At 33.3% G+C, this 22459-nt stretch overlaps 2 protein-coding genes across 2 annotated transcripts in view; both read left to right on the forward strand.

The window, feature by feature from the left end:
- LOC127721187 (uncharacterized) overlaps positions 1–22459 on the forward strand; it is a 43416-nt gene that overhangs the window by 8645 nt on the left and 12312 nt on the right. The gene's annotated exons all lie outside the window — the stretch shown is intronic.
- LOC127721185 (zinc finger protein 845-like) lies at positions 1491–22327 on the forward strand. Its single transcript, XM_052227853.1, has 7 exons — positions 1491–1581; positions 2365–2456; positions 3469–3616; positions 4395–4792; positions 7472–7589; positions 12858–14959; positions 17437–22327. Exons 2-7 carry the CDS (start codon positions 2397–2399, stop codon positions 18295–18297), a joined length of 3687 nt encoding a protein of 1228 aa, XP_052083813.1. The 5' UTR covers positions 1491–1581; positions 2365–2396; the 3' UTR covers positions 18298–22327.

The following is a 22459-nucleotide window of genomic DNA, read 5'->3' on the forward strand; positions in this document are numbered from 1 at the left end:
AATTGACTTTGCCATATTTAAATGTATTTATTGGAGATGGTAGTTGACACAGGTGTCCCTTGGAAAACTCACACATTTCCCCCACAAAAAAGACAAACGAATCTATAGTTTGAAAAAATAATCATAACTAGTAAATAATCTGAATCTTCCTGGTATTACTAGTACCTAAACAATTGCTAATTTATTCTCGAAATCTACATGTCGGTAATAATTTACGATAATTGTGATGCCAAACATCAAGGAATATATCAAACCTCATTTATTTAATTGCAATGACCAAAAGTTTTAAGTAAATAGAAAGTAATCGCCTCAGGCAAAAGAGTATCACCCAGTATACGTGAATAATTTTATATCTAAATAATAAATATAAGGACTCAAACGCATATTCATTAATTAACTGTTTCGATATGGCGGAACATTTGCATTTAAACCAGAGATGTCCCTGATTTAACACATCCCAAAAGGTGCCTTTCAAATTTGACTAAATTCCCAGGGTTAAATGGCATTTTTTATGAGATTAATAAAATATAAGGAGATGTGGTATGATTGTCAACGAGAAAACGATCCACTAGAGTTCAAATGAATAGGATATTATTAGTTGCATAGTGTTCTAGTGACCTAATACGGTATATATGGGGTCAGTAAATTTCATATGGTATGAGAGGTCGTCCAAATTGAATATATACTGCGTGAACCCTCAGGGGTACACGCAAAACAGTCTTAAATAAACAATTTACAATGCATGGGCTCGATAATATGTATCCGCATTTCCCGTGTTTTTTAGTCTAGACGCCATCTAAATAACCATCGAGGTGACCTCCGAAGACTGTCGACAGTCATATAACCAGATATAAACAAAAATATATATATAGATATAAATAAATTGCGAACCCGTGCAATTGAATTTTTCTGTGTATGTTTGCTGATTTCATAGGCTGAAGTATATGTTAATCATCGCTTTTACCTGTATAGAAAAAGAGTTTTCCTGGATCGAATCAGTCAATTAAATAGTTTTAAATACCCTTGTTTCGCTTTCAATGTTAATTGACCGCACGTGACATTCTAGCTTTTCCTTATAATAAATTAACACGCCTAATTCATGCGTACCCCATCTCTAGCCAAGGGGTTTAATTGAAGTTCACATGAATATAGACTCAATGAGGTCGAATTATTCCCTTGCAAGTTAATAATACATCAGCAATGTTTATTAACTTATTTTGACAAAATTGAACCAAACCAGCTGCTAATTTTAGAGAGTAATTATTTCACTATCTAACTTTCATTAATGATTGAAACAAATCAGATTTTATCTTTTTTTCTATACCTCGTAGTTTGTGTCCCGCCAGAGACATATAATACATGTATTATATGTCTCTGGTCCCGCTAAACATTTTTTAACTCGAAAAGTAGATCCTGGGAATGCGAATCGAGTGTTCCCGTTCCGGATCCGGTATCATATTATAATATTGTTATTCCAAGTCATGCAGACGCTTACGTTTGTTTGGACTGTTTCCCAAGTATTGACAATTATTTGAATAGAGGATTCAGTAACCACTGCTTAACGAGGCTTGCTTCCTCAAAGTAAAGACAATATTTTTTTTTATATCTCTTCGTGCCTTTTGCTCTTAAGAATTCCTGATACCTCGTCCCACCTTTCTTAAAATTTAAAAGTCACCACACTGACATACTGTCACTGATCCCACTCTGACATGTCTGAAGGAGTCACTCATGCTTGCTAACCTGGCAAAATATAAGTTATGACGTCTTGGAAGGCTATTTTGGTGTTTTGCTGTGACTCCATCCTTAAATATATGTTTGAACTACAAGCTAACCAATCCAGTGATGAATAAAAACTGCAAACAAGAATAAAAGACAAATAAATACTTTTTGTCGAGCTTCGACTTTTGTCGCAAAAGCGAGACTGATTGATCCTATATTCAGTTCGCGTCGTCAGGTGTGGCGGCCACAAATAATCACTCTGGTTAAAGTTGTTGAAATTTTAATAACTTTCTTAATCTATCCTGTATTTCTACCAACTTGGACAGAAGCTTGTTTAAGATGATATTTTATATTTACTTATAAATGGACTTGGGTTTTCTGACAGTTATAACATTCACTCTGTGGTTAAAGTTTTTAAAATTTTAATAACTTTCTAAAAATATCCTGGATTTCTACTAAACTTGGACATTTTTTAACTAGATATACCGTTAGAATGAAATAGTTATATAGTTTTGCTCATTTTTGAAGGCCATATGATGACCTACAGTTGCTAACATCTACATCAGTTGATATCTGGTATCTAGAGAGTTATCTCATTGCCAATCATATAACATCTTCTTATTTTTATATTTATGTATTTCATAGGTGTCATTTGTTTGTAACTTTACGAAGATACCATGGACCAGGATGTTTCCAAGACTGATGACGAAGAAATGTGGAAAGATGTGGAAAAATTGGTATGATCAATATTTACATGATTTAGAGATTTTTAGATATAAATAAAATAAAATTTTACATTTCAGTCATAAAAGGAAAAATACAAACGATCTGTGCAAACCAAATATTACATATTAATATAATTAGACAAGTTAGATAGGATGCAAAATAAAAGTTAACCATAATTTTCAGTTGATTTAAAAAATTAAAAAATCTTATACGACTTGACTCTTTTCTATCTGAGCTTACCAGTAAAAATGTCAACCCCTGCAGTGCTATATATGATCCTCCTACAGTTGGAGCATCATCAAATATGTACATAAACAAACAAAACAATTTGTACCTCATAAAAACAAAAAAAACAGGAATGTTAAAAAACACACTACTGTTCAAAAGGTAAAATTGAAAATGGAAATGGGGAATGTGTCAAAGAGACAACAACCCGACCATAGAGCAGACAACAGCCGAAGGCCACCAATGGGTCTTCAATGCAGCGAGAAACTCCCGCACCCGGAGGCGTCCTTCATATTTGACTTTTGCTCCATCGACTTAACATGTTATGATGATGTTGACAATACAAAATAAAACATTAAAATACCCAATGAGTAATTGTATGCTCCTTTATTATGATTATGTTACCCTTAACCTTCCATCCATCCTTCTGTCAGTCCCATTATTGTTTCCACACTCTTACTTAAGTTAGCCTCTACCAAATGGGATGAAACTTATACACAATGCTCATTACCACAAAACACATGTTAACTTATCAAGTTCGAATTCTGTGCAATTACTTCTATCATTCTGGAGTTATCCACCTTTATTTATATGGATAAATTGCAAAAATTTTCCTTTTTCAGTCTCTTTTACTTTAGTTCGCCTCATCCAACTATTATGAAACATACACATTGCTCCTGTGGTTACATTCTCCATGTATTTCAAGCTTTATATTGAAAAAAAGATGTATTCATCCTAATTCATAACACTAAAGGCATAGTCAAGGCATGTTCTATTATGCCATTTTTTTTATTCCAGGGAAAAAGATTTCAAAGCAAAGGAAAGCAATGTATATTTCTGGCTGTTGGTGAAAATGGTGATGATGTCCAGAGTTGGTGTACTGAAGCTGGTGTACAGTTCATAACTCAATATCCTAAATGGACCTCTATGTTTCAAGATTTCTGTTGTAAGCTCAATATTACACTTTTCAGTTACTGTGGATTCATTATTATTTGTTGGATACCAATTTCCTTGGTTTTGTGGGTACAGCTGAACCACAAAATATAGTGTTCAACAAATTCCTAATTTTCTATAAGGTTCTATGCAGACTTTGGCAAAACCACGAAATCGAATATGCATGAAAATGCAAGTTTTTCTCAATCCAAGAAAATTGGTTCCCGTGAATATAAACCTAACAGGAAATGGTTTGATAAGTCCACATTGATATAAAATACATTGTTTATGTTTGAGATTTCTAAAATGTGTACTGCTGAACATTATTTGAGATACAATTAAATAGTGTTTATCATGTTCCACGTGGTGAGCTTTCCCAAAATTGTATTCTGCTACAACATGTTTTACACAAAAATGTTGACCATGTTAATGTACAAATGTACATGTAAGATGCATCTTTTTGGTTAAAAACCTTGTTAAACTCTAATTTGCTCCAAATTTTTTGGCCATTTTAGGTCAAATATTTCAAAGACAACATGTGTATGGCATTATTGTTACATGACAAGTGTACAATTTTAGCTCTTAATTATAAGCAACCACATTTTTCATACTATATATACTGTATTTTGAAGGGGCTGGAAAAATTTACTGTAGTTTATGCAGGCTCTTTTGTTGTTATGTGATAGTAGTAATAAAGCTTATGGTATTAAGTATCAATTGCATTGGTTCTATTCAACATGTGAACTTTTTATTTCGGTTATTCTTTGAATGGATTGTTTTTTTATTTTCAGCTTATTATCAGACCAGTGCCTGTACCAAAAAGGGAGATAAGCCAATACTAGATCAGTTACAGTTGATATCCAATAGGGGAAATGAAAGAACAAAAAATGATAAAATGCCCAATACAGAAAATACAGTTGGTTCTGTGATTACTTCCCATGATCAAACTGAAGACCAACTACTGACGCTCAAAAGCAAACAAGAAAGTACAAATTCGGATAATGCAAATGGGTCCATGGATGTCTTTGTTGGCCAAGATTCAGACAACTTAGTAACTATTGGTGATGGACAAGAAAGGACAGATACAGAAAATGTAAATAAGTCCATAGTTGCCTTTGTTGGCAAAGAGACAGACCATTTAGTAACTACTCTTAATGGACAAGAAAGGACAGATACAATGTCTGATACAGTATGTATACAGTGCACCCAGGGTGATTCAGTTAAAAACCAATAATCTTGTTTAGAAATGTCATTATGATTGTTGGTGAACGTATATGATTATGTCTAAATATTATAAATTGGTTTATAATTGTTGAGTTAAACGATAAAAAAATTACACACAGTTTCTTTCATTTTGTGAAATTTTACTTGAAAGTTTGGGTCCTTTACTAGAAAAATTGAAATTCATGCAGTTGTATTGAGGTTATCAACACATAAACTTCATAAAATTTCTTAGTCTTTAGTTTTCTGTGTTGTTTTTTGTGTACTTTTGTTTTTCTGTTTGTCTGTTTGTCTGTCTTTTTTTTTTTTAGCCATGGCATTGTCAGTTTATTTTCGACTTATGTGTTCGAATATCCGTTTAGTACCTTTCGGCTCGCTTTTACAGATTTCAAAAAACATTTACCGGTAAGAAAAATTTATGGAATACAATAATTTAATATTGAAATGATTTTGATGACTTTAAACAGTAAATTTAACAAAAATCTACCACACTACTTTTGATTTTTAGAAGAAGGAAAATAAGCCAGAAATTTCAAGATAATCATCAATTACAAATGAATTCATATTCATCTATGAGATTCTCTCTGGTCTGTTTATCAAATGGCAGGAGATCATCATATTTGAAAATTTTATAAAACTGTAAAAGTGAAAATAACTGACATTAGTTTGACTTTTTTAATTTTCCAAGAAATCAACTTGTATCTAATGCATATTACATGCAGTGTATAAAGCACAGGTTTGACTCTTGAAAAATCACTTTTTTCTCTGTAGACATAGGTATGCTGTTTCCGGCGTTGGCGACGGCGGCGGCGTCAACAATGTATTAGTTTGGGATTAGGTCTAGTTTGGGGTGAACCACAAGTTGTAGGTCAATCATATTTGGTATGCAGTTGTATGAGCATTGGCACATCTCATTTCCATGGAGATTATTTGGCCCTGCCCCCTCAGTCATGGTCTATTGACTTTGAAACTTTTGCTTATTTTACATGTATTAGTTTGTGATTAGGTCAGTTTATTGGGAACCATTAGTGGTAGGTCAATGATATTTGGTATGCAGTTGTATGAGCATTGGCACATCTCATTTCCATGGAGATTATTTGGCCCTGCCCCCTCAGTCATGGTCTATTGACTTTGAAAGTTTTGCTTATTTTACATGTATTAGTTTGTGATTAGGTCAGTTCAAGGGGAACCATTAGTGGTAGGCCAATGTTAATTGGTATTCAGTTGTATAAGCATTAGCACATCTCATTTTAATGGAGAATATTTGGCCCCATCCCCTCAGTCATGGCCTATTGACTTTGAAACTTTTGCTTAATTTACATGTATTAGTTTGTGATAAGATCAGTTTAAGATGAACTGCTAATGTTAAGTCAATGATATTTGGTATGCAAATTTATTGGCATTTGTAAGTATCGTTTCCATGGAGATTATATAGCTCCACCCCCTCTTCATGGTTCATTGACTTTGAAACTTTTACATAGTTTACAAGTTATGTTTGTGTTAAGGTTTCTTTAAAGGGAACAACTTATAATAAGTCAATAATATTTGGTATGCAGTTGTATTAGCATTGGCGCATCTCATTTACATGGGGATGGTTTAGCCATTGTACCTCATTCATGGTTCATTGACTTTGAATATTAGCCTAACTTGTTAAGTATTGCCATTTTAATTTCAACATTTGCAAAATCAAAATTACAAAAAAGCGAGATATATCTCTGTGATAACAGTTTATTAATAGAACTTTTGGTGATTGTTTTTGCTGAAATTTTTTAAATAAATTTTTATGGAATAGAATTCTTTATAATATTAGTTCTGAGCACTGATTCCAAATATCTGACAAAAATTCAAAAACAAGAGTAGCGATCAAACTTAAAGCACAGCTTGTTGGTCTTGTGCAGGACAGGGTATTTTCAAATTGACATATGTTATCAAGAAAATGTATGTTATACTTTTGAAAAGACATTTGACAGCCAATAGTCAATGAAAGTTTTCAAGCAAAATTTATAGAATAACTAATCGAAGAATTCAAATAGAGATAAATATTCAACGAGTGACCGCAACACATAATTCACGAATGCGTGTATCACATGAGTTAATTATCAGTGTTGTTCAGTCACGAGTTGAATATTTTTAGATATTTGAGTTCTTTGATTAGTTCTTTTTATTACATTGGCAAATGTTTTTTTTCTGACATTAAATAAAAAATGAAAGGAATTATATTTTTTTCTATGCATTCACAATTTGTTTTGATCCGACTTCATGACAACGCCTATTGTTGTATGACGTCAGAGGAGTGAAATTATCGGTTTTTATTTCACTGGGAAATCAATGTAATTCATTGCAACTAATGTAATAATTAAACTTATCCAGAAATGTCATATATATATATGCTTTATAATTTAAAAAAAATACAAACAAAATTACAAAATGAAAAAAAAATTGTACAAAATAATAAAAGCAGAAAAACTTATCCTGTGACTGTCAGGCAGAAATTTTTCAACAATCTAAAGTATATTTGTTGCCTATGTTTTTTTTCTTTGTTAATAAAAAAGACATTCTAGAACTTCTGGAATAAGTAAAATAAAAAGGAAAACTTCTAAATGATATTAACATTAAAATTAAATTTATTTTAATTTTAAATTTTCAGAATGAGATGGAGTGTGGGAATGATGTTGAAGATGATGACACAGATGATTATACTGTCAATGATGATTTTGATACTGATACCAATGTGATTAATCCTTCAAGTCAGAGCTCTGCAACAGGTAATGATAAAGTATGGCTAGGGTAATAGAATATTTTTAAAAAGATGATGTTTGTTTGTCATGCTTATGACAAAAATGCCATTGGATTAGAGTAATCCCATCTGTTTGGGGCAGAATTTTTTTTTAAAAGTTAAGTTTGACCTACTGTCTTTTTCAACAAACTTTAAGAGTTATTACCTTTATATGACAGTTTTTTCTATTTTTTTTCCTTTTTGTGAATATTATAAAAGATTGAGAGAAACTTTTTAGGAAAAAATGTCCAGCATGACAAGATCTTAAGGGCTATTCCATTAAAAAGGAGGTACTAGGGTCGGAAGGCAATTTTTAAGTACCCCCATGACCAAGAGGAATGTACCATGTATCTTAACACCAACCAACAGGAAGTCATTTCATGATAATACAAGAACCAACTGGAATATATCTAACTTATTTTTTACTGGTCCTTCAAAATTGAGAAGAAATTACCTCTTGGAATTGTAGATATATGTATACTCTATAAAAATATCTACATGAAATATCAACATTTATTAATGATAAAGAAAATTACTGTCACATTTTATTTGATTTTGACATGAAAATTTGTGAACTAAAAGTTATCTTGAGTTTCTGTAAAAAATATTTCATGCTTTTTCTTTCATTTCCATATATCTTTTGGTTTTCAATACTAGTGTTTAAATTTCATCATCATAGATGTATTTTGTCACCTGCCTGGAATTATAATTTTTTTTATTGTACTTGATTAGCAAACCCGGAATTACCCTTATCCGACCTGGAATATGATCCGGTATTGTAATCTTCTTCATTTCCGGTTTATGGCATCCATTGTTTTTCAATGTTGTTTTTGTCAGTCAGATACGATTTTACTCGTATTTAATTACTTGTTGGCGATTGTTTCAGTATAAAGCTAGCGGTTGAACAAAATTAGCATCGCTGTCATGAATAATAAAGATAAAAATAAATTTTGAGATCGTTTGGAAGTTTTGGTCCCAAATTGAAAATTAAGAAAAACGTAGGGTATTTGTCATTGCCAATAGGAATGGGTCCAGTATTTGGACCCTGTGGAATACTAGAAAAATCCCTGGAGGGGTATACGATCTCAATAGTAATATGGCTTTAAAATGACCATACTGATGGTTAAAAAGGTCGGCAAAGTAAATTTTTATTTTTTCTTTCAAATCGAAGGTCCGTTGGGCCAAGCTAGTAATCAAAACGAAAGTCCGATTGCAATAGTGGAAGGTCGCGGAACTCCGATAATTTGAACCTCCGAATATTATTTTCATTAGAATTTGACATCGTTCGTCATGTGCTTGTCATTAAAGGGAAGTAACTCTTGCACTTCCGGAACTGGTACCATAGGTAGAATACAACGTTGCGCTTGCCGCTGCCTAAGTCGCGGGAACAGTTATGTTTTCTAAAATATCACGATATGAGCAGGAGACAAAAACAATCGGTTATTTAAGTCCTTGCAAAAACAAATAATAATAAATAACGAAAAATAACACAATGAAACCGACATTCATGAAAACTGACTGTCAAAGAAGACCAACAACCAACAATACTTAGTTTCTCTAAACACCAAGGGCCACTGGCCATAAACGCTTCAACACATCAACAACCAACGGGATTTTTTATAATTGCCGTCTGACCCTGGTACATTCTTTTTAATGGAATAGCCCTAAGGATGTTCACTACTCTTTTTCAAAATAACAAGCTTTTTAAAAGATTGTTATAAATTGATAGTATGTAAATAAAGGAACTAAATAAGCAGAAAAAAATGAAGGTCTGTTTGCTTGTTTTCGAGATATAAGCCATTTGGCGGGAAATGATTCTCTCTAGATTTTTCATACATTTAACATTGGCACCTTTTTTCTTTCAAAAACTATGAAAAAAATAACAAGGATTTTATAAGATTTTCAAATATGGCTTTTGAAACTATATGTAATAAAATTATGAAAAGAAAAGTAAGGGTTAGCAGGCAAAATTTTTGAATGGCACTACATGGATAAAACTAGAGGATTCCGAATATCTGGCAAAATTTCAAAAACAAGAGGAGCAAACTGCTTTTAATAATACAATTAATAATATGCATGTTTTACCTAGTATTATGTAGACAGAATCAGAGTTGGACAGAAAACAGGTAATCAAAATTGAAAACAACACCTGAAATAATTTCATGCCTACGAAGGACTTTTCTTGATTTACCTTCACACTTAAAGCCAAATATTTGAAAGATGGGAATGTATAAGAACCAAAACAGTTGAAGAGCTATATCAGAACAGACAAAAAAAAAAGGCCAATTCCAAAAAATGATTTTCAATTTTTTATTGTGCTAATTAACAAGAAATGTCTGTTGTATGTTTGTCTCATACCTAACAGCTCACCGTGAGCTTTAGTCATCACTTGGCGTCCGTCGTTGTCGTCGTCCGTCTGGTGCAAACTATTTCAAACATCTTCTCCTCTGAAACTACTGAACCAATTCCAACCAAACTTAAGCTGAATGATCCTTAGGGTATCTAGAATAAAGTTTGTGTTTTATTTTCTGTTTCGTCAAAAAAACATGGCCTCCATGGCTAAAAATAGAACATAGGGGTAAAATGCAGTTTTTGGCTTATATCTCAAACACCAAAGCAGTAAGAGCAAATCTGACATGGTGTAAAAGTGTTCATTAGGTAAAGTTCTATCAGCCGTGAAATTTTCAGATGAATCTTATAACCCATTGTTGGGTTGCTGCCACTAAATTGGTAATTTTAAGGACATTTTGCAGTTTTTGGTTATTATCTTGAATAGTATTAATGATAAAGATAAACTGATTGATTGATTGATGGTTGCTTAACGTCCAGTGGCAAATATTTCATGCATATTCAGGACGAGAACAAATTAACAATACATACATTAGGTAGGTTCTGTAACAGGGGCGTCCGGGATAAAGGTCGGAGAAATTTAGACTGCCACGGGAAATGAGGGTATATTGGATAGGGACAGAAATTTAGCCTTGCAACAGGTCACCTACGGACCCCTCAAAAAGTTGTTGCAAGGGTTCTTAACGTGCATAGAGCGTGGCACTCTCTTTACACGAGGCATCAGATTTAACGTCCCCATTCTGACCGGACGTGGCTGCAAATTTGTACATCCCACACAGCCAAACGGACGCCCCACTTTAGCATGGGTTTTACTGCCGGTCAGAGGAAGACCAATGGTGACCATACTTCTATTCCCCAGTCACCCTTGGGGGTTAAAGATAAACTGTAAACAGCAAATATGTTCAGCAAAGTAAGATCTACAAATAAGTTTAATATGACCAAAATTGTCAATTGACCCCTTAAAGAGTTATTGCCCTTTAAGGACAATTTTACACAATTTGTTTATCATGTTTTCTAACTTTAAAAAATCTTCTCCTCTGAAACCACTTAACCAATTCCAACCAAACTTAAGCTGAATGATCCTTAGGGTATCTATAATAAAGTTTGTGTTTTATTTTCTGTTTCGTCAAAAAACATGGCCACCATGGCTAAAAATAGAACAATGGGGTAAAATGCAGTTTTTGGCTTATATCTCAAAAACCAAAGCAGTTAGAGCAAATCTGACATGGTGTAAAAGTGTTCATTAGGTAAAGTTCTATCAGCCCTGAAATTTTCAGATGGATCTTATAACCCATTGTTGGGTTGCTGCCACTAAATTGGTAATTTTAAGGAAATTTTGCAGTTTTTGGTTATTATCTTGAATAGTATTAATGATAAAGATAAACTGATTGATTGATTGTTGGTTGCTTAACGTCCAGTGGCAAATATTTCATGCATATTCAGGACGAGAACAAATTAACAATACATACATTAGGTAGGTTCTGTAACAGGGGCGTCCGGGATAAAGGTTGGAGAAATTTAGACTGCCACGGGAAATGAGGGTATATTGGATAGGGACAGAAATTTAGCCTTGCAACAGGTCACCTACGGACCCCTCAAAAAGTTGTTGCAAGGGTTCTTAACGTGCATAGAGCGTGGCACTCTCTTTACACGAGGCATCAGATTTAACGTCCCCATTCTGACCGGACGTGGCTGCAAATTTGTACATCCCACACAGCCAAACGGACGCCCCACTTTAGCATGGGTTTTACTGCCGGTCAGAGGAAGACCAATGGTGACCATACTTCTATTCCCCAGTCACCCTTGGGGGTTAAAGATAAACTGTAAACAGCAAATATGTTCAGCAAAGTAAGATCTACAAATAAGTTTAATATGACCAAAATTGTCAATTGACCCCTTAAAGAGTTATTGCCCTTTAAGGACAATTTTACACAATTTGTTTATCATGTTTTCTAACTTTAAAAAATCTTCTCCTCTGAAACCACTTAACCAATTCCAACCAAACTTAAGCTGAATGATCCTTAGGGTATCTATAATAAAGTTTGTGTTTTATTTTCTGTTTCGTCAAAAAACATGGCCACCATGGCTAAAAATAGAACAATGGGGTAATATGCAGTTTTTGGCTTGTATCTAAAAAACCAAAGGAGTTAGAACAAATCTGACAGGGATAAAAGTGTTCATAAGGTGAAGTTCTATCAGCTCTGATATTTTCAGATGAATCTGATAACCCATTGTTGGGTTGCTGCCACTAAATTGGTAATTTTAAGGAATTTTGCAGTTTTTGGTTATTATCTTGAATATTATTAATGATAAAGTTAAACTGTGAACAGCAAAAATGTTCAGCAAAGTAAGATCTACAAATAAGTTAATATGACCCAAATTGTCAAATGTGTCCTTGAGGAGTTATTGCCCTTTAAAGTAAATTTTTCACAATTTGTTGTATAGTTTGCTTACTTTAAAAAATCTTCTCCTTGAAACTGCTGAATCAATTTCAGCCAAACTTGGGCTGAATGAGTTTCAGAGTATCTAGTATAAATTTTGTATTTTATTTTCTTGTACACCAAGAAACATAGCCACTATGGCTAAAATGGAACATAAGGGTAAAACGTATTTCTTTGCTTTTGAAGAAAATATGACAGATACAAAGAACATTTCAATGGAATTTTTAAGCCTCTCATTAACATATATTAAAAAGCAAAAATAATCATTGATGAAAGATTTAAGCAAAAAATAACAGGTGAGCGATTCAGGCTCTTGAGAGCCTCTTGTTTAATTCATGTCCTGAACTTAAATTACAACCAACAAGGTTGACCAAATGAGAAAAAGAATTCTTAGGTAGAATCTATTTTTAAGTTACAAAATGACATGGCAAAAAAGAGTGAATCATTTTTCTTCTTATGTATTTCAGGTAAAATCTCAGAGAAAGTGACAGAAACAAAGAAGAGTGCAGATATATTGAAATTCAGAAATTCTCCAAGACTAAGACAATCTTCAAAAACAGGACATAAAAAGACTTCAAACAATAAAAATAATCCAATAGTGCATAATATCAGAACCAGAGGTTCTACCAAGGTCAACTTGTCTGAAATAAAAGATTGCCCGAAGAGGTCAAGAGGTCAAATTGAAGATAAAATTCCCAAATCCTTGACATCCTGTGTAGTTAAACTTGAAAATTTGTCGGATGGGACTTTGAAGAATGGGGAAGGAGTTGACAAAATTTGTGAGAATTTGTCAGTTTCAAAGAGAAGGAAAAGAAGTAAGGATGGAATTGAAAAAAGTTTGAATGACGCAGAGAATGAATTGCAAGTAAATAATAGTTTTTCTATAAGGGCCAGGAAGACAGCAGTAAATAAGAAGGATCAGATCAAAACACTAACCAATGAATTCACAGACATGTGCTCTACAAGGGCCAGAAAGTCAGCAGTAAACAAGCAGGAACAGATGAACATAATACCGAATGAAGATCTTAATGAATACCTAAATCGGAAAGAATATATCTGTGGAGTATGTTCAAACGAGTCTAGCAATTCTTTCAGCTATTACAACCACGTCAAGAACCACAGAAACTACCAGCTTTGCAAAGTTTGTGATGTAATGATACCATCTGGCTACGAGACCATGGAAAAACACCGAAAGGAGGTCCATAGTGATGATTTATTCTTCAAATGTCCCAAATGTAACAAGAAATTCAAAAGTAAACTTCAGTTGAAAACTCACTTCCCATCTCACGATTCTGATGTTAAATCTCTGGATAGAGATGCTAGTTTGTCTGACAATAGTAAAGTAATGGTTATGTCTAAAGAGCAGGAGCGTTTGAGCAAGATGCACCCAGATTTGCAAGAGATAACCAAATATTTAAATCGGACTGAATATACATGTAGTCTCTGTTCCCATGAGTATAACAATTCTGTTAGCTACTACAATCACATAAGGTCTCACAAGGATCACCAACTCTGTAAAGTGTGTGACATGATGATTCCTTACGGTGCCGAAAGAATGGAAAAGCACAGAAAGGAAATTCACGGAGACGATTTCTTCTTCAAATGTCCAGACTGTGACAGGAAGTATAAAAGTAAGCTTGGTCTGAAAACACACTTTATTGTTCACCATGCCGATCAGTCGGCTCGATTCACTTGCAGAATCTGTAAAGCCGTGTATGGGAATGCCTCAATGTTGAAACGACATGAGAAGATACACACATTCGAACATTCCTGCTTCATTTGCCAAGAGAAAATAGAAACAAATTTGAAACTGAAGGAGCACATGTTAGAAGCACATTCTTTCCATTTCTGTGTAACCTGTAGTCTGTACTTTGTTGACAGTTTGGAATTAGAGGAGCATGAACAAACTCACTTTAACTCAAATTCATCAGATGATGATGATCCCGCCACCAATTCTACTTCCTTTGAAGAGAGTTCTTCCTCTATGCCACTATTAGAGAAAGAAAATGTTTCTTCAGAGATGGAACCAGTAGAAACTGCAAGTAACCATAGCAACATACAAGCAGTTGATGTTGACAAGGAGAAAATGTCCGCCGAGGCTGCAGATACAGACACAGTAGCAAGTTTGATAATTGATTTGACACCTGAGTGTTCTGAGGTTACCATGGTTACATCAGACATGCCTGACATCAGTGTAGATGAAAATAATACAGCCTATGATGGAGTAGGCCAGATTCAGCAGAAATTTAATAATTTCGATAAAAAATGTAAATTTTGCGGAAAGAGGTTCAAGCATGGAAATGCCTTAGTTAGGCATGTAAAACTTCACAATAACAAGGCTAATTTCACCTGTGTCCATTGTGGACAGGTTTGTAAAACTGATGAGACATACAAGCGCCATCTCCTTGTGCACCTACCAAATGAAGAGAAGCCTCAGCATTGTGAGAAATGTGGAAAAGGTTTCGCTACATACTCTGCTCTGAAGATCCACTCTTACACTCATTTTGACAAAAATCACTTCATGTGTGAGTTTTGTGGAAAGGGTTACAGGGATCCTAAAATGCTGAAGGTGAGTATTAAAGTGAAGAGATTAATCAAGCATAACAATAGAAAGAGCTAAGGGAGCTACCATTTGATTTTTATTGGGGGGCTACGATGAAATTTGAAAAAAAAGGTAGAACAGGAGTTTTGAGTAAAAAAAAAAACAGGATCAGCAACTTGGCAAAAAAAAAAAGGCAGGATGACAATTTATGTAAAAAAAGTCCGGATAAACTAATAAAAAAAAAGACAGGGCCGAATAGAGTTAAAAATAAAAAGGCAGGACAGAGATAACAACTAAAAACAATGCAGGACAAAATTTTTCATTCTGCCCCCCCCCCCCCCCCCCCCCCATAAAAATCAAGTGGTAGCTCCCTAAGGCCAAAAAAGATATGTAGTCATATAAGGTTTTCTTCTTACAACTTAACCGGGTTGATGTCCTGAAAACAGGAATACATCGTTTCAACACAAAATCTGATATAGTTATTATACATATTGATTACTTTGGATTCATTATTATTCGTTGGATACCAATTTTCGTGGATTTTGTGGATACAAACAAACCACGAATTAAAATGTTCATCGAATATCAAATTTATATAGGCTTATATGCAGAATTTGGCAAAACCACAAAATCAAATATTTACGAAGTTTTACTGAATCCACGAAAATTGGTGCCCACGAAAATAAATTAATCCACAGTATTTGGAAGTCCAAATAAGCAATTTTTCATTTATAAAAAATTCAAAAATAAATGTGGTTTGGCTAAATTGTGTGGTCTATTTAGATAAAACAAGCTAGCGGTTACAAACACTGATAGGTGAAAAAAATTTGTAGAAAAACTCAAAACATAAGAACATGAAGAATCGGAGCTCAAAATTGGGATTGGTCAGGAAATCCCTAAACACACATTATTTTCTGGCCTAATGCATATGGTTCAGTATTGAATTTGATGAATGATTATTATAGGATTTCAAATTTTTCATCTATGGCTTTGCTTTACAGGGTTAATTATATATATAACTATAAATATATATGTTGTGGTAACACCACTGGGTTGATCGCTCCCAAAAATGTTTGTCAAAATTATCATGGTAATATATCTTATTTTGTAAAAAGAACTTTAAACTGAACTGTATTTGTCTCTTAATTATGTTTATATCATGTAAATCAAATTGATCAATGGTTTATAAGCATGATAAGTGTTCTAGTATTTTTTAGTGATAATACCATGGTTTTTGAAATGACACATTCATTTGACATTAAATTCCCTGAAATTTTAGCACATTTATAATGCATTCTATCATTAAATTTTATTTAATGATAGATGAGATTGTTACCCTGAGAAACATTGTCAATTGAGGTAACAATATACAATTAAGGCCCTCTGAGGAGGGGATATCCAAAATTGTCAAAGCTGCTAAGGGTTATTTTCCTGATGGCTGTAACTGTTTAATATACCGAACAAGTATTTGCATTCAATTTTGGCCCGTAAAAAAAGAATGGGTTAAAACGTTATTCATCGAACGTGAATAATAGGGTTATTCACTGGACAGTACAATTTGTTGAGGTTATTCACCGGCCCTGCCCATTTGGACGAAAAATATTTGAATTAACTTACACCACATGATCTTTTATTAGCCAATAGATTTATTCAATTATATACAGTAATCTCATTTTGTTTGTTTGTACATTTTATTCAAATTTCTTATGTCCCCGCCGTAGTATACACAATGCTTATTACCACAACACACAGATCAGGTTTGAATTTCGGTGGTGTCACTTTTACCATTCTAGAGTTATGCCCCTTTACAAAAGGAAAAATTGTTGAATTTTTCGTTTCTGTTCTCTTAAGTTTGCCTCAACCAAATGTTATGAATCTTATACACAAGAATTATTACCACAAAACACAGATTAAGTTTGAATTTTGGTTTCATCACTTTCACGTTCTAGAGTTATGCCCCTTTACAAATGGAAAACTTGCTGAATTTTTCATTTCTGTTCTCTAACTTAAGCTTGCCTCAACCAAATGTTATGAAACTTATACACAATGCTTATTACCACAAAACTAAGATCAAGTATGAATTTGGGTAGCGTCACTTTTACTGTTCTTGAATTATGTCCCTTTACAACTTTATATGCATGTGGGGGCATCATCTGTGTCCCATGGACACATTCCCCATTTATTTTATCATGCGCCGGCTGAGATCTGACGACTATTAGATATAGCTGACAAAAGTTATACTGTAAATTCAGAAATTATTGCGAGGTTTTCATTATTGCGAATAATGCGACTGGGTGATAATGGCAGTAATAAGAACTCTTATTCTGATATCTGATACACATAAGTGTATGCAGATTACCTTAAAATCGCAATAATAAATCTCACTTTTTTGTTCTTTCTTCAAAAATCGCAATAATTTATGAATTTGCAGTATTGAAAATTGCAAACATCTTATAGTTTTGAAATTTAATTATGCCTTTATTTATTTTTTCTTTCTTTCTCAGATCCACAGAAGAACACACACTGGTGAATATCCTTATCATTGTACCATGTGTGATAAAAAGTTCAGAAGCTGGGACCTGCTGGACATGCATAAGATCACCCACAAATCTCAACCTGATGTCATGTGTGATGTATGTGGGAAAACTTTCTCTCACCGTATAAGATTGGCTGCTCACAGAAAACGACACACAGATGAGAAAAAACATAAGTGTACTCTCTGTGTAAAACTATTTAAAAGCCAATACAACCTACAACAGCATTGCATTTCTATGCATATAGAATACGCCAAAAGTCGTGGGTGGAAAATGCATGAATGCAAAGACTGCGGAAGACTTCTAGCAACAAAAGAGCGCTTCCGTCGCCATGTAAGAATTCATACTGGAGAACGTCCATTTGGATGTGAAATTTGTGCCAAGCGTTTTGCTGAAAATGGAAACTTAAAAGCACACATGAAAATACACAATGATGATAAACAGTTCCAGTGTACATATTGTTCCAAAAAGTTCATACATAATCGTACATTGAGAAAACATCTTTTAATCCATGAAAAGCCTGTTCAGGAGGACACCTTTGTTAACCGGAGTCGATACACCCCAGATGAGCTACTAGCTATATCTATTGTCGCTGACTCAAATAATTACGTATTACAAAATAATCCATCTATTCCAGGACAACAAACAGTGACGGAAACTAGAAGTTATAATTTAGAGCTTAACAAAAAGCTTGAACAGAAAACTCATGCAGCAGTTCAGTCTGAAGATAAACTTGTCATTCAACATGCTCAGCAAGTAGACATACCTGTCGAGGCCATTCAGACTAATGATAGTGGTTTGAGGGATAAAATTAGACTTATGTATAACTGATGTAAGGCCATAAACTGGTTTATACATGTTATATGAAAGTATAATTAGTTGTCCATTCTTGTTTGTCTTCTTCTTCTTTGGAGACTGGAGGGTCCGATGGGGGTCCTTCATTTCCGTAGTCTTTAATTTGTTTGCTTAATTTTCTCCATTCTTTATATTTTCCCCCATTATTCTCCATTTTTTTGTCTCGCCTTGACGGAGTCAAAAAGCGAGACATAAGTATGCTGTTTCCGGTGGCGTCAACAATGTATTAGTTTGTGATTAGGTCTAGTTTATGGTGAACCATTGGTAGGTCAATGATATTTGGTATGCAGTTGTATTAGCATTGGCACATCTCATTACCATGGAGATTATTTGGCCCCGCCACCTCAGTCATGCTCTATTGACTTTGAAACTTTGCTTAGTTTACATGTATTAGTTTGTGATTAGGTCAGTTTATGGGGAACCACTAGTGGTAGGTCAATGATATTTGGTATGCATTTGTATAAACATTGGCATATATCATTTCCAGGGAGATTATTTGGCCCCGCCCCCTCAGTCATGCTCTATTGAGTTTGAAACTTTTGCTTAGTTTTCATGTATTAGTTAGTATTAGGTCAGTTTAAGGGGAACCGTTAGTTGTAGGTCAATGATAATTGGTAAGCAGTTGTATAAGCATTAGCACATCTCATTTCCATGAATATTTGGTCCTTACCCCTTAGTCATGGTCTATTGACTTTGAAACTTTTGCTTAGTTTACATGTATTAGTTTGTGATTAGGTCAGTTAAAGATGAAACTCTAATGTTAAGTTAATGATATTTGATATGCAAATGTATTGGAATTTGCCAGTTTCATTTCCATGGAGATTATATAACCCCACCCCCTCATTATGGTTCATCGACTTTTACATAGTTTACAAGTTAATGTTTGTGTTTAGCTTTGTTTAAAGGGAACAACTTATGAAAAGTCAATGTTATTTGGTATGCAGTTGTATTAGCATTGGCTCATCTCATTTCTATGGAGATGGTTTAGCCATGTAACTTCAGTCATGGTCCATTGACTTTGAATATTTGCAGAACTTACATGTTAAAGTATTGCTATTTTAAATTCAACATTTGCATTATCAAAATAACAAATAGGCGAGACATATCTCTGTGTAAACAGTTTATTTTTATTTTAGCACCTAATTATTCTCTATTGATATTTTTGGGCCTATCTTTCTCTATTCTTTATTTTTTTTACCATTTTTCTGCAGAATAAGCTCATTATTCATTATTCTTGTAACCCCATCCAGACCCTCAGACTTGTGTTGGTGTAGTCTGTTGTACCAATATTATTGTTTAAGATTTGTTTATTTGCATTTGTTAATATTGCATTGATAGATTGCTTGCTTACCATGCTAACAGGGGAAAATACACTGCTTATAAAAACACCATTGAAAACTGTGCAATAAATTGTAGTTTTAGTCACTCTCTCTCTCTCTAGTAAGAGTTGAATATTATTTTCATAGTTTATAGTTAAAATCATATCATATGTAAGAGGGTGTGGATGGGGGTTACAGAAAAGAGAATAATGGGTAAATATAAAGAATAGAGAAGAATGGACCAAAAATATAAAGAATAGAGAAGAATGGACCAAAAATATAAAGAATAGAGAATAACAAGGTGCTAAAATGTAAAGAATAGATAAAAATAGTCTAAAAAATTAAAGAATACAGAAATGAAGGACCCCCTTCCAGACCCTCATGTAAGTCAAATGTCAATAGGTTCTAATCTGATCAGAAATTTTTTTTTCAATGGAAGATTCAATATCAGTGTATTTTATGCTTACTAAAAACAATCTTTTATATTTTCTATAGTTCCAAAGCAAGAACTTACTTCACAGCTGACTTTAAGTGTCAGCTTTAATTGGGCAACTAATTATACTATTATATTAGTTGTAAATAACAGAAAGTTATTTGTTATTATTAAAATCATCCATAACTTTCATAGACTTTGGAAGGTTTAGAGTTTAACATATAAATTGTAAGACACCTGTCAATTTTTCGCCTTGACAGAATTAAAAAGCAAGATATAGGTATGCTGTTTCTGGCGTCTCATTTCCATGGATATTATTTTGCCCCACCCACTCAGTCATGGTCTATTGACTTTGAAATTTTTGCTTAGTTTACATGTATTAGTTTGTGATTAGAGTCAGTTTATGGGGAACCAATATATGTAATGATACTTGGTATGTAGTTGTATTAGCATTGGCACATCTCATTTCCATACCCATTATTTGTACCCTCCCCCTCAGTCATGGTCTGTTGACTTTACATATACTTACATGTTAAAGTAGTGCTATTTTAATTTCAACATTTGCATTTAACTATCAAAATAACATAAAGGCAAGGCATATCTTTGTGTTAAAAGTTCATTAAAAAACTGTATGTTGCCTTCTAGATATAATTGGTTATTGCAGAGACATGCCTTTTTTGTAGGTGTGAAATTTTATCAAAATATATATATGCTTAATGAATCTTGACAGTTGAACAGAAATATCATTCTTTCACTCATGCATGTTACTATGCATTCACAAGTCAGGAGCATCTGGCCTTTGTTAGTCTTGTATGTTTTTAAATTTTAGTTCATTTAAATTTATATGTTTTGGAGTTTAGGGTGACGTCCATTTTCACTGAACTAGTACGCAATTTTATTTAGGGGCCAGCTGTGGACCACCTCCGGGTGCGGGATTTTCTCGGCTGTTGTGTGCTCTTTGGCTGGGTTGTTGTCTCTTTGACATATTTCCCATTTCCATTCTCAATTTTATTCACAAATTTGTATATATTTCAATTTTGTTATTTACATTGTTAAATTGAAAAACATGTAATATTTTGTTATATTTGTTATATAGATATGTATAGATGATTATGTAAATAGAAAGAGATATAAACTGAGCAGCACAGAAAAGCTCTGCATATTTTTGAATTAATCAGTTTTATTAACTCTGATCATTAAATGTGTATGTAGGAAGAAAAAAAACACATTGGAAATCAGTATTAGACTGAAGGATAGAAATACATTTTAGATTTGGCAACTATATTCTAGTGTTATTTTCATTAACAAATATACCAAACTGGAAGATAAATTAAAAAAGGGGGAAGTCCATAAAACATGACAAAATCAAATGTAAGACTATATCAACCAGGGGAACAAATGGAAAACAACCGTCATAACTGTCATATTCCTGACTTGGTACAGTCATAAGAGATGGTCTGTTTAGGGTTTACAGAATAGAGAATCATGGGCATATAGTGCAGAATAACGGGTAAAAAATATAAAGAATAGAGAAAAATAGGCCAAAAAAATAAAGAAGAGATTAAAGGGTTGCTTAAATACAAAGAATAGAAAATAATGGGTGAAAAAAAAAAATAAGAAGAGACAAAATGGCCTAAAAAGTTAAAGAATACAGAAATGAAGGACCCACCTGATTATTGTGGGTAATTGATGATTTAAGAATGATGATTATCAGTATATAACAGTCCATTTGCCAATTACCGATTTGGTTCTGTTATTACACACTTTTTAAACAAATCACTTCCCTTTGTCAATCGTAGACTGGTTCTATACCAGACAAAATTGTCTTTTGCCCCCCACACAAAGCATAATAAGTTGAAAGAGATATATCTTATTTTTTACACATTTTTAGTGAAAAATAAGTTCTGTTATCAAAAGTATTTAACAACAAATTAAATGTAATTAAAAGATTTGAAAAACTTAAAGGTTACACACATTATGCACAGATAAATTTGCACTTTCCCGCTAGCTCTACATTGTCAATAAAAATTTATGTCCCTCCTAAGGGAGTCAACTAAAAAAAGGGATCTCTAATTACAGGGTCAATTACGGGAATTGGCAAACAGACTATTCTGATGTATTTTAAAGTGAAGATGAATGTATGTTTGTTTCCTGATTTTTTTTGACTGGATATTTTTGAATATACAATGTACTGTTAATTTAGGATATGTTTTGATTGTTAACATTGCTTTTGACTTAAAGTAAAATTTTGAATACAAATTGCTATCTTTTTCTATCGGGGGGTGGAATTTTTTTCTATCGACAACAGCCGCAAGTCTTTACTGAAAATTAATAAAAATTTGATAACTTGTAATAATTATCCATACATTTAAAACTTGGAACTCTG

Source organism: Mytilus californianus, unplaced genomic scaffold (assembly GCF_021869535.1).
Source record: "Mytilus californianus isolate M0D057914Y unplaced genomic scaffold, xbMytCali1.0.p SCAF_12, whole genome shotgun sequence".
Taxonomy (NCBI): domain Eukaryota; kingdom Metazoa; phylum Mollusca; class Bivalvia; order Mytilida; family Mytilidae; genus Mytilus; species Mytilus californianus.

What these genes read in the sequence shown, in the direction of transcription:
- LOC127721185 (XM_052227853.1), top strand. Translation starts at nt 2,397, where the DNA reads ATGGACCAGGATGTTTCCAAGACTGATGACGAAGAAATGTGGAAAGAT. An exon ending in GGAAAGATGTGGAAAAATTG is followed by an intron (nt 2,457 to 3,468) that starts GTATGATCAATA and finishes TTTTTATTCCAG; the next exon opens with GGAAAAAGATTTCAAAGCAA. An exon ending in TATGTTTCAAGATTTCTGTT is followed by an intron (nt 3,617 to 4,394) that starts GTAAGCTCAATA and finishes TTTTATTTTCAG; the next exon opens with CTTATTATCAGACCAGTGCC.